General features: G+C 41.5%; 1 protein-coding gene and 1 long non-coding RNA gene across 6 annotated transcripts in view; one reads left to right on the top strand and one right to left on the bottom strand.

Moving 5' to 3' along the window:
* Positions 1-6,830, bottom strand: part of LOC122156223 — a 205,757-nt gene extending 198,927 nt beyond the window's left edge. For all 3 annotated transcript variants that reach the window (XR_006167415.1, XR_006167416.1, XR_006167417.1), the window contains exons 1-2: positions 6,766-6,830; positions 6,189-6,319 (exon numbers count right to left, since the gene is read on the bottom strand). This is a non-coding gene — a long non-coding RNA (uncharacterized LOC122156223). The remainder of the gene's footprint in view (positions 1-6,188; positions 6,320-6,765) is intronic.
* A 275-nt stretch (positions 6,831-7,105) lies between these two features.
* Positions 7,106-12,916, top strand: part of CBLB (Cbl proto-oncogene B) — a 123,736-nt gene continuing 117,925 nt past the window's right edge. Inside the window, exons 1-2 of one of the 3 annotated variants that reach the window (XM_042809892.1) lie at positions 7,106-7,249; positions 7,976-8,134. In XM_042809892.1, the coding sequence (XP_042665826.1) occupies positions 7,106-7,249; positions 7,976-8,134 (303 nt within the window). The remainder of the gene's footprint in view (positions 7,250-7,975; positions 8,135-12,916) is intronic. The other 2 variants (XM_042809894.1, XM_042809895.1) reach the window with 2 other exon arrangements.

Genomic DNA, 12,916 nt, shown 5'->3' with positions numbered 1-12,916 from the left:
TGCACAGCAGGTTTATAAGCCAGAAGAGCTGTTTTTATGTCTAGCTGCAAGTGACCAAAAGTGACTGAACAAAATAAGAACTCTTGGAAACATATGTCAACACCTTATTGAGAAAAAATAAATCACACCTTCAGTAATTAAAGTCACTCTTTGTTCTCTTTGATACAAGGGTGTCGATGTTCTGTCAGACACATTCTGACTGCTTAGACGAGATACATTGAAAACGAGGCAGAAAGTAACAGAAATTCAGAGAAAAAATAAAAAAGATTAATTCAACTTCCAATTCTTTATTAGTTTTACTTTGACCTCCTTATATTTCCTTTGAAACAACATGCCTTAATCTGAAACTTAATAGAAACAAGCATTAATACTATCCCTTAGTACAGAATGAACAAAATAATGTAAAAAACGTTTCAGAGCTGTATGCACTGTTAAAAATATGACTGCTTAATGCATTAAAATGAACATTTCAGAAAGGCAGAAATCACTTATTCTTTTCCCCAGAAGCCTCATTCACTCTTTTTCATTTTCATTAAAAAAAAAAAAAAAAAAAAATTGGTCCTGTAACGAAGAAGAAAAAAGTACAATCATCAATTGCATTATGTAGAATGAGCAACTGATGCAAAAGCTTATAAACCCAGCCTGAGAATAACTGAATGCTCTGAAGCATTCAGAAAATAATTACAAATATCAGATGCATTCAATTTGATTTCACAAATGACCAATGCAAAAGCAAAATCCCTCAGTGCTATTAAAATTGTGACTTGCTCTGCAGAACATATGTCCTACTTTTCGGTTGGAAAAGATAACTTATTTTAAATGAAGCTAAGCAAGACAAAAAAATCCACTGTGTTTACTACACTAAGTACACACGCTTCCCACCCTTACTCACAAAAAAAATATTCATAGAAATTGAAGCATACAGGAAACATAAGATAGACCACAAATTCATAGTGAGATCAAAGAAAAAAAAAATTAAGTTTTCTTTCTACAAAAGATGGACAGAACGTTAAAGGCAGGAAAATAAATTTAAGCAAATAATTCACAATGTTTAAGTTACTATTGCCTTGCACTGCATTCTTTCTCTGTTTAAGACACTGCCTTACTAAACTGAAAAATCCTTGCTTGCTGCAGAGAAGTCTGTGTGCCACTGTCTCATTCAAGTATTTCAATTAAAGCTGCTAGTAACACAGACCAGCACCCTCCCACTCCACTGCCTTCCACACACACACACTAATTGAGGTTATTTAGATTTGCAGAAGCACAGAGGAAGTCTTTTCTATGCTAAACTGTGTTCAACAAACACAAGCTTGTTTCCTGTAGATGTGCGGCTCCAGAGAAGGATGGCAATGGAAAGTCCCTAGGCATATATTTTACAACAATTTACCACAATATGGAAATCTCAGAAATTCTTGTGAAAGCAGAGATATTTGATTTGAAAAAAAAAAAAAAAAAAAGAAAGCTCTTAATTCTCGAGTCAAACAAGAACTCCCAGTTGTATTTGGACTGGTTATTAAATAGGATGTTCAAGACAAATATTGCTGCTATTGTTTTATCAGTCCAAGGGAAAACTAAAATAATGGTACCTGGCAGGAACTGAGTTAAGAAAAAAAAAAAAAAAAAGAAGAGGTCTTTGAAATTGATAATTTTTATGCTATAAGACAGATGGGGTACATTCAATAGTTAGTGCTAAAGTGATAGAACTTAGTTAAAGCTTTTGCACCTGCTCTGGCAGATGGATGAAATTAATAACAGAAAAGAAACAGAAGAACTCATGTAAAATTGCTCCCTGAGGGTTAGGTTGTTTTTAAATTAAGCTGATGTGCTTTTTTTTATTACCATATATCACAGCAAGGATGTGTTCTGAAGTGGGCTGTCTAGTTTACAGCAAATGAACTCATTAGGAAGGTGTATAGACAAACATAGGCCTGGCCCTACACTTAGTTTTCATACTCAGTCTGCAACCAGATAACGTATGGTAAGGAAAATTGCTCATAATAAAGGAAATTGTTCTGCTTTGCATGGGAAACAATATTATATTTGAGTTGATTTTCTCCTTGGCACGAATGAGAGATTTGAAAACATAAGCTTGAGAGCGTTAGTCAATAAAATTCTTGCCATTGTATTTCCAACTCTTAAGTGTATTTCCTCCCTTAAGTAGTTCAATTCTCACATTCAAGAAGCCATTTGAAAATAAACTTATTATCTGAAGTCAAACCAATGTTAACAGAGATTAAAGGCCTCGTGTTACCCTACGTGTATGCAGCTGTGTAACTGATATGCACATACACTACCATTATATGTGTCTGTAGTAACTACTTGTGACAATCTAAGGCTATGGCAATTTATGATGTTAAATTATCAGGTTACTCCCTGGTAGTTTTGGTCCACGTCAGCTGGTTTTTTCCCAAATGGTTCCAGGGAGGTTCAGGGTTAGCTGAGGTCAGAGATTGTTCCCTGCTTGCAGGTACTTGAGTTGATAGGAGTTGTGGTGTAGGAATTTTATAAGAATTGCGGCTAACATCCATATCATGCCATGCTACCTGGCCTCAGGGACAGGAACGCTGTCTGGCCCATTTCATTTATAAGCATAGTCAAGCTTAGCTTGTCATTCTAAGTCAAGAATAAAAAGAGTATGTAAATCCTCAGCAGAGAACTAGTGCAGCAACAACGTATTACAAGCTGTTACCACAACAGCCTGCTGAAGCAAAGAGTGGTATCTACAATGCAAAGTTTCTACATAGAAACTTTGAAAATCAGCTTTTTATTATTATCGTTTTTTTACAGTAATTCCACAGCAAAATGGGATGAATTTATTAATATTTCATGCATGAAATTCATCTTTTGGATTTCTAGAAACCAGAAACAAAACTGAGAATATGCAGGTCTGAGGACTTGATGGCCATTAAGAACATAAGTACATGGAGGAAAAACAGTTAAGGGATTGTTAGAAGTGAATGAGTTAATTGGATAGTAAGCTAATGACTAACTGCCATTATCATCACCAATTTTCTTGAAGTAACTATGCAGTCAGGTAGGAAAAGCATCTGTTATTATACCAACTGTGGTTATCAGTTAGAGAGTTCTGAGTGCCACTGGTGATCTGTTTTGCTTTATATCTCCGAGTTTGCTATGATAAAACAAGTAAGTGTATTGCGATCTGATTTACAAGTTATCCAAAAATGGTAGCTTGCAGCTTAACAACCCCCCAGCTCATAAATAAATTACTTCATTTGACATCTCAAGAGCCTGGCATCCTTGAGGGCGTTGTAAAACTACAGCATGAAAGGATTTTCCATTTGCTCTGTATTCTGAAGAGTTATTAAAGGTGAGTACGTAATAACTGGATAATGACAGGAGCAGACAGGCAACACACAAGACTTAGTGCATTTTTAGAATGGGCTAAATAAATTGTACCTAAGCAGATAGCTCCAGAACTTAAAGGCATTAGCTGCTACCAGCTTTTTTTTGTGTGTGCGTGCATGCATGCACTTGTTTTGTTTTCATACAGAACAGACTGGTAGAAGGCACTAAAAGAATACCAGGTTTTACCTTACAATCTCAGCTTCCCTGCAAAGAGTGGCCAGCTGCTTTCTGCTGGGGCACTGCACCCGCTGCAAAGAGCAGGACCTTTTCATAGTTCAGCCATTAAAGCAGTGCCTAACAGTACACCAAAGTGGGCCACATCCCCTGAGAAGTTGTCTTTTCACAATATTTTAGGCACCCAATCAACATATCAAGGAGACGACTTTGAAAGCTGAAGCATTCTGGGATAGCCAAGGTGTTCTGCTACAACGTGAGAAGTGGTTTCACATTCAAGATTCAAGATAACTGACTTTAGCTTTTATAAGTATTGCTACCATAGCCTTTAACTCAGCATAGTGTAGATTACATTTACCTTTGAACATTATATCATACGAGAGCAATATTTCATCTTATTTAGGTGTCTTTAAGTAAAATGTACGTTTTGCTCTCTTCATTGTCCTAGTGTTTCAGCATATTTTTCCAAAAGTTACATTAGATGGGGGCAAAAGAAAACACACAAATGAATAGTGCTTCCAAACCACATACATTGACTGACTGAAGAAAATCAATAATATTTAATGGCTGGTAAGCAAAAAACAAAATCTCTCTTGCTTCCAACTACTGTCAATGGCTCTAATTAATTTCATTCAAGAGCAGCAACGAAGCTTCATTCAACCTAATCACCCCAGAGGAATGAGTCACCAACAGAGCAAAAAGAAGCCAGCTAACTTATAGTAAAAATCACAGTGGATAAATACGTTAGTTTACTTCTAATATCCTGTAGTTCTGTTTCCTCCCTTTCTATCCAGCAGTTTGCTTTTTCAACAAATGGTATTAATTTGCCTTTCAGTAAAATTGCCAGGTCTGAAATCCTTACCTTACAAAGGGATTTAGGAGTACCAAACAAGGCTTCTTTTACTTACCATCTTTATTTCTCTGTCTATCATACCTTGACTCACAGCCACCTTCTCTCCATCCTTTTTATTAAAGGACTTCAGCAAATCCTTACAACAGCCATCCAATCATCACAACACAATTGAATAAAAACTTAACAAGGTTGAGGACCTTAATTAGGTATCAAGCTTACCTAGAACCCTTCCACTTAGCCTGAACAGAAAATCTTTTTTTGTTCTTCCCCACAGAGATTCAAAGTGTCTGAATCTATCTCTTTGCTTTGAATCATCCTGCAGTCTTTTTGTGGTCTTTCAACAGATCTGCATACAGCAGACTAGCTTCTTAATTTAGGCTACTGAAGTGCACAAAGTTGTGCAAGGCGATTACCCTCTCACATGCTCCTCTGGACAATGCACAGGCCTGCACCAAAATAAGCCAGCTGGCCAGTGCCTTCAGCCACCATCTTTTCAAGGGCCTTTTATCCTCATGTACCCTGTAGATCCACTTGACAAGTTCTGTCCTTAAGTTCTCCACTGCTAACAACCATATCCCTTGAACTTCAAACACACAGCAGCTGCCTGCTCTTCCTCTCTCAGCTGCCTTTTATCAAATGGTCCCTTCACTCTGCATGCTTGAAAGCACAAAGGCGATGCTGTGTCTTCCAGTCCTTTCATGGCGTAGCACACAGAAGTTTAGCCCATCTCAAACATTCTTTATACCGAAGCTTGAGGTGTCTGTTTCACTCACTTGTTCCAGCTAGCTAGCTTCCAACATAAATTCATATAATCCTCTGAGGATGCCATTTCCCAGAATATCTGTACTTACTGTACAGCACAGACAATGAAAAAAAGAGGTTTTCTGAAAACCACTCCTTTTTCTAATACAGCTGGCTTTTTGCTTAATAGCACAACACACATACACACAGGGATGCAGGAAACCAAGCTGCTTATTCCTGCTGGCTCGGCACTCGGATGAACTGCAAGACAACATGACTCAGCCCTACACGGCAACCAAGTCCAGCTCATAGACCACAGCTCTTGGCAGTGCACAGAATATGAAGAGAATGACATAACAATGAAAGCAGAACAACAAACAAAAATAAGGAAAAATTTAAGAAGGTCATGAAAATACGTTAGATCATCTGATTTACCCACAACCAAGAGAAAGACAGCAGGAGGAAGAGCAGTCACTACCGACCTAATCTTACGCAAGCAGAGCTCCAGATGGAAAAAAAAAAAAAGATAGGGAGAGCTGCCAGTGAAGAGTATTAAATCAATGCTGAAATCAACATAGAAAAGAGAATAATCCAAAGCCTACAATGAACTGAGAAGCTTCCAACCCACTTAAGGCAAGTGCCTGCCAAATTGTATTTTAAAGCTAAAAAGGAACAATGATCTTTGAGGGAGACATTAATGATGAGATTTTAGTTGTTGTACCTATGCCCACAGTAGTAACTTGACACGTTTCATATCAACAGAAAGATACCTACATTAAAAATACCTGTAAATGACATTATAAATAAAAGGAACACTGAAATGCTCCACAGTAGCGTTTCTATTGTTTTTCTTCAACTGCTGTTTTACTAAAAGCTAAAAATTAGGGGGGGGGGAAATCAAGAACGTTTAGAAACAACTACAGAAATCCCACACTTACTGACATTCGGAAAATCAAAAGCAGTCTCTAAAATAATTATCTTCGTAAAATAACCACAAAGCTTTAAACTGCTTTGGCTTCTTTGTATGATAATTAATTGTAAGATTAACACTCACAAAATGTAAGTACACCCTGGAACGTCTTCAAAGGGCTCTGAAGTCAAACGCCTTGCACCCCATGTGCCTACGCTTCACTTTCTCCTCTCCAGTGTTCACCAGTAACATAAACATTTGAGAAAAACTGGTCCCTGAAAAAAAACGTGGCATTCATCAGTCGGGGTTTATTTACCATACCCCCACAGAAAGCCCACATATAAAGTAAACACACGGGGAAGTTTTTAACATATATCCACTCATTGCCCTGAGGAACTGCTGTCAGCATCTGCAGCTCTCTGGCCCATCCTTAACACAGGAAACCTCACTGCTGGCTTAAAAAGAAAAAAACCTCTCTTTCTCATAAGAGGAGAAAACAGACGTGAAGAAGGAAGAGAAGCTCCTGCCCTTTGTGGCCACAACAAAACTCTCACAAGTGTGAACAAGAGCTGTACAGGCAGAAAACACCAGAAGGCAACTGATTCTCAACACACATTGCGTGCTTCAACGAAACAGAAGCACAGCAGCTCCACGAGGAGGATGCACTGCCCAGAGCCCCGCACCATGCAACACAGCCCCCCAAAACCGAAGCCCCTCAGACCTCATCACGGCCACTTCAGCCTCCGAGGGCTTCAAGCCACCCCCTCGGGCTGGCACGCGTGAGGGGGCGGGACCGGAAGCTCCTCCTCCCTCCTTCCAGCCCTCCCACTGGCCTGTTTTCCTATCACTCTCAACATCGCCGGCCCCCGCTTCCCCGCCCCTGTCCAGCTTCAAGTTCACTTGCTGGCTTCCACGTCAAGCAAAGCCACCTCTGTGTTCTGATTGGCTGCGCGGAGGGCGGCAGTTCCCTCCCGAGGGACCAGGGCGGGGTTTCACTAAGTCGCAGCCCACTCCCCTCCCGGCGCGCATGCGTGGGACCGAGCCGTGGCCTCGGGGCGGGCATGTTGCGAGGAGAGGAGCGGCCGCCAGAACGCTGCGGGGCGGGGGAGGGAACGGGGCAGCAGGAGCTTCGCCAGCCTCACTTTCTCGGATCGCGCGGAGACCACAGCGTGCCTGGGGCTGTGAGCTGTGCTGCATACAGATCTGTGCGTGTGCCTCTCTCTATCTCTTCTCTAGCGCGTTGCTGCCGAACGCTCGCTCGCCGCACACGCGAGCACACAGCGGCGGGTAGGGCTGCTGGGCGGGCAGGGCGGCGGGGCAGCGGCGCTCCGGGCTTGTCCGCGGGGCAGCGGCAGCGCCGCAGGGCTCGGCTCCGGGAAGAGCTCGCGCGTATATCGGCGGCGATCGCCGACGCTCGTTGACGGCCGGCGCAGCGCAGCGGTAGCGGCGGGTGCGGGATGCGGTCCGGCCGCCCACCGGGGCGGTAAGCGGGAGAGCCGAGACGCCCCGCCAGCCGCGGCCCTGCGCCCTGGGGTGCGGGTAGGCGGAGGAGCACGCGCTCGTTGCCGCTCTGTATGTAAGTGTCTGGCTGTCTGTCTGCCTGTCCGCGGCCTCTCTGGCTGTTCCCTCGCTCCGCGCTGATTTATTTTCTCCTCTCCTTCCCTTTGGCCGCGGCTCGTCTCCCGTTTTTGTCGTCCCCACCCTCCCAGCCCTTGGCGGGGCCGTTGACAATAAATCCGCGATGGCCTCCTCCGGTATAAACACAGCCCAGGTGGGTTTAGGTTGTTTGTCACGGGAAGTTAAAGTTGTTCCTAAACGTGCCCTGCTCTTGCCCTTTCCTGCCTGTGAAGAAGGAAGTGTTACCTCGCTGGCTGCGTGACAAGATGTTCTGGAGCACCTTGTGAGTCTCTGTTCTCTGTCCCCACGGCCAGCCTAGTTCCCAGATGGCCAACTCCCAGAACGGCCGGAACCCACGCAAAGGACGGATCCTGGGCTTCATCGATGCCATTCAAGATGCTGTGGGCCCCCCCAAGCAGGCAGCTGCCGACCGAAGGACTGTGGAGAAGACCTGGAAGCTCATGGACAAAGTGGTGAGTGTGTATGTGTGCATGCTGGGTGAAGAATGAGTGTATTTAAAAAGATGCACGTGGGGAAGCAGCATCTTCCTGCAGCTTCAATTGCTGTGCTCTGCGTGCTATGGGAAGTAAGGATGACTTCTTCAGTCTTAGGTTATTTAAACACGGTTCATCTCTTTTTTTTTTTTCTTCCTCTTTTCTGTGGCCTCCGGCTATGTGTTTTTTTTATTTAATCTTGGTTTGTGTTGGGAAAACAAATATGTGTGTTTGCCTCAGGCTATTGTTATTTTCAGATCCCTTAAAATGACTCAAACTTGAAAAGCTGAGCTGTCCTAACAAGAAACTGCTTAACTTGGTCTTGTAATCACGTATTCTGTGTGTTTTGTGTTGGATCACGTTGTTAGTCTGCAAACAAGACCTCTGAAGCATGAAACTTAGTTAAGCTCATCGTCCTGTGAGACGTACTCATGATGGTAATGTAGATACGTTTATGCTTTTAGGAATGTGTGTGGGGACTGGGAGATGTCACTCTTGTCAGTTCTGTAAATAGGTGTGCCATACAAATCTAACTTCTCAGTGTGTGCTCAGCATTTCTATGATTTTTAAAGTACTTCGAATTTTCATTCTGAAACTAGTAATACACTAGTAATACATTCTATCAAAAGTTATTTTTAAGGAAACAGGAGGATAGACTTCAGTTTTCTGGATCTTCTCCCATGTCCCTGAACCAGCCCCAGAAATTCTGTTTAGCATTATTCAAGATAAAACATCGCTGTAGATTAGCTAGGAGAGTTTCTTACCAATGATAGGAATAGTTTGATTTATAGCACAGATAGCTGTTGAGGAGGTGGAGGCACTCTATTTTGTGTATGAGTGATGCTTGACAGCTTCCTCTTGAAGCTGTTAGCCTTAGGTCCTTAAATCAAGTGTTATTACCTTTTAACTCCAGGAATTACTTGTAACTGTTTGCTTTCCCTGTGGCTCTTCTGAAATGCAGGTGTTCAACACCTCTTGAAGTTCCCCAGTAGTTAAGCTGCCATAGCAGAGAGAGTTAATTTAACATAATGGGCCTTGATGAGTAGTGATTTGGAAGTAGTTGATTTATTTTTTTTTTTTAAGCTACAAGAATAGCAACAGTATTTCTACCACAATTTCTGACAATGATTATAAACTTAGGAAACAGCCTTCATACAAATGGCATTGTATGAATTAACACAAAGTCTTTGGCATTTTCCTGTTACTGATTAGGATGCTGTAAACAGTGAGCATCTTGTAATGAGAAGTGCAAATATAAACCCTTGGAAGCAGGCACTTTTCTTTGGTAGAGGGAAGTTTTCTGCTCGTAAGCCAGGAACCCAATGTGTCATTGCTGAAGCCATGTGGGGAATGTACAGCTTAATTTACAAGTCTGTATGGTACAGTTGTCCTTGGGTTGTTTGTGTGTCCACAAATACCGGAGAATCTTAAGCCCAGTGCTTGGACTTGGAGATTACTTTCACTCATCTGTTATGTTAAAGTTAGTTGTTGACAGAGCATTGGAGCAGCCAGCAAGGCCTGTTCTGTAAAATTCACTGGGCACTGTACTGTGCTTTCTTTTTTTCATTTTACTGGATAAGTGTCCTCAATTTGGATCTTTAATGTATCCTCTTTATGCTGCTCTCAGTTAATCAAATTTTGTTTCCAAATTATATTAAAGTATACCAGACAGGATGATGTCATAGTGTGAGAATGCTGTAGCTTTCTGCTTGAATTTTTAGTGTTTGGTGCTTAGAGTGAAAGGATGTGTTTGAGTAAATTTAATATGTTGGCAAACAAATTTAAGTCACAGCCCCATGCAACAGTAGGCACAAGAAGACCATTTTGTCATCTGCCTAAATTCAAAACCAAGGATTAAAGTCAGAAATAGAAACCTGCTCATTCAAGCGTTTCTTCAAATCCCATTTTTGCAGCATATCCCATGACTGATGTCTGTGGTTGTTCACTGATAAAAGTAATGCCCAGTGAAGGCAGTAGGCTATGCAAAGTCAGTGGGATGCCACCCAAGATGAGGTTGTGGCGTTGAGGTCTGTTTTTGCCTCTTGTAGTAACAGTCATCATTCTTGTTTGTTCTTTGTCTATAATAGCTGTGATAACTATTGTTTTGCTGTGGTTAGGTGGCTAAAGTTTTCTCCCATTCTAAAGATGTGAGTGAAAGGGAAGATGAAAGCAAAGCAAAGCTATTATTTGACCAAAGGATGGAAAAGAGTAGTCTTAAAAACTAGAAGCAGAGCTCAGTTTTTCCCAGCTTACATTTCCTTTCTTCCTTCCATTCTGTACCTTTCCTTGCATGCTCTCTGCTTTTTCCTCTGTTAGTAGGTGGTATCACCTGTATGAATTACTTGTCTTCAACAATGAGATATTAAGCATGACCACCAATGTTGGCATTTTATAAGATAGGTTTTATGGTGTATGTAAAAGCTCCGCCTAATGAATTTAAGACCTTGAAACTAGGAATGCATTACTACTGGAAGATGATGGTTATCTTGGGAAGAACTTTGAGAGAGAATGTGTATTATATAAAGCATGGGAGCAGTTCATTTAATTTACTGCTCTGGCTGTTTAGACTTGGCAGTGCTATTGTGCATGTTATACTATGGTGGGTTTTAAGCTGGTGGAATTGTGACATGTTCTGAGCAGGATTTTTTTTAGGAAACAGGAATATTGCAGGAACTTTCAATCATATTTTTTTTCAATACACTGGCTCAGAAAATGATGCTTTCTACTGGGAAGGTTGACAAAAGGAAGTGTTTGTGTGCTCTCTCTTGACTCTCCTAGTTGTTTGACATTGCAAATAAGGATTTGCTATTTTACTAATTATCCAAGAGTAAATTGGAGTGTTATCTCCAAAGCTTGTACTATTGACCTAGTGAGTAAAAGAAGTATTACTGCTGTAACTTAGTAAGCAGTAATTTTTCCTTTGAACTGACATTGCCAATAGACAAACTGTCAAGTGAATATGAGCAGCTGGAGAGCAGTTCAACAGCTTGAAACCCTGTGCTGATTGGGTGTTATTTGCAACAGAGTGATTATTACATTAATGCACAATCTTGCAAATCCATTAAATGTCGTTGTTCCAAAAGGGATCTAGAAAAGGAAATCAACAGTCATAACCGTGGTATTTTCTAGCATATTACCTGATTGAAGTTGATATGAAGTTCTATGTCTGCATAGATTATTTGTGGATAAGAATTTAAATAGAGAAATAGAAGCTTCTCCTTTCCTAATTGGAACAAAGTATATATGACTCTCCAAAGTCAAGTGTTCCTCTGGGTATGTAATGTAAGCATTGTTACTTTGTATTCTACCAGCACGGAAACATATTGTACAGTTGTGACACCATAGATGTTCAACAACTGCTTACTGCTTGCTCAGCTGAAAAGATTGGTCACTGGTCACTTCCAAATATATTTTGATGAGAAGCCTTCTTTTGGGGCAATCATAGAATCCTTAGATTTGGAAAGAACAGTTAAAGGCCATCTAGTCCAACTTTCCTGCAATGAACAGGGACATCTACAGCTAGATCAGGTTGCTTAGAGCCTTGTGCAGCCTGGCTTTGAAATTCTCCAGGGAAGGGGCATCCACCACATCTCTGGGCAACCAGTTCCAGTGCCCCCCACCCCTCCTCCCGATTGTAGAAGACTCTTATCCTTGTATCTAACCTAAATCTATTCTCTTTAAGCTTGAAACATTTTTTCTTGTCCTATCAGAACAGGCTTTGCTAAAGAGTCCATCCCCTTCTTTCCCATAATTCCCCTTTAGATACTGGATGGCCACCATCAAGTCATCTCAGGGCCTTCTCTTCTCCTGGCTCAATAGCCCCAGCTCTCTTAGCCTGTCCTCATAGAAGAGATGTTTTATCATTTTTGTGACCCTCCTCTGGACACGCTCCAATAGGTTCATGTCTCTCCTGTACTGAGGACTCCGCATGTGGATGCAATACACTAAGTGAAGTCCTGCCAGTGCCAAACAGAGGGGCAGGATCACCTCCCTTGTGCTGTTGGCCACACTTCTTTTGATGCAGCCCAGGATACGGTTTGCTTTCTGGGCTGTGAAGGCACACTGCTGGCTCGTGTCCAGACTGCCATCCACCAGTAACCCCAGGTTGATCCTTTCATCTTCCAGCTGGTCCCCTAATGTATAAAGGATATTGCCTTTACTCAGATGCAAGACCTTGCACTTGCCTTTGTTGAACCTCATGAAGTTCTCTTGGACCCACTGCTCAAACCTGTCTAGGTCTGTCTGGATGGTATCACATCCCTCTGAAGCACTGAACAAACCCCACAGTGGAAAATAAAATTCACTGCGTTTAATGTAATTTCCGGCAGGAATGAAGTATATGTTGAAGGAGTGTCATCCTTTCACTTCATTTATTTTCTTGATTCACCTTCTTTTGTTATGTCTTTGTATTTGATAGCATTGTGTGTTGTGTTTTTTTCTGAAGAATTGTTTTGGTATCTTCAAAGCTTCACTTATGCTGTGTTATTTAGAAATGCTTTTTAATACTTTGACTTTTTTTGTACAGTGTGGCAGAAAGTACTAGATCAATAGAGGTTTTTAAGGTGTAGTTTTGGAAGTGTAAGAGCACTGATGCTCTGATTGTTTAGTCCATTCAACACAGCTGAAAGCAGCATTTAGCAGATCTGCATGTTTGCTGTTTTAGCTGTGTTGCTTTCCTTTCTTTGTCCTTGACTAGCATTAGGTGTTAAAACAGATTATGTTGGGGCTGCTCTACTTTGCTTGAGTAAAAGTTATTTTGTC

Source organism: Centrocercus urophasianus, unplaced genomic scaffold, assembly GCF_019232065.1.
Source record: "Centrocercus urophasianus isolate 14NV4802_14NV808 unplaced genomic scaffold, USGS_Curo_1.0 seq_12, whole genome shotgun sequence".
Taxonomy (NCBI): domain Eukaryota; kingdom Metazoa; phylum Chordata; class Aves; order Galliformes; family Phasianidae; genus Centrocercus; species Centrocercus urophasianus.
Note: the sequence above shows the minus strand (reverse complement) of the source record. Positions and strands in the feature narration are given on the sequence as shown.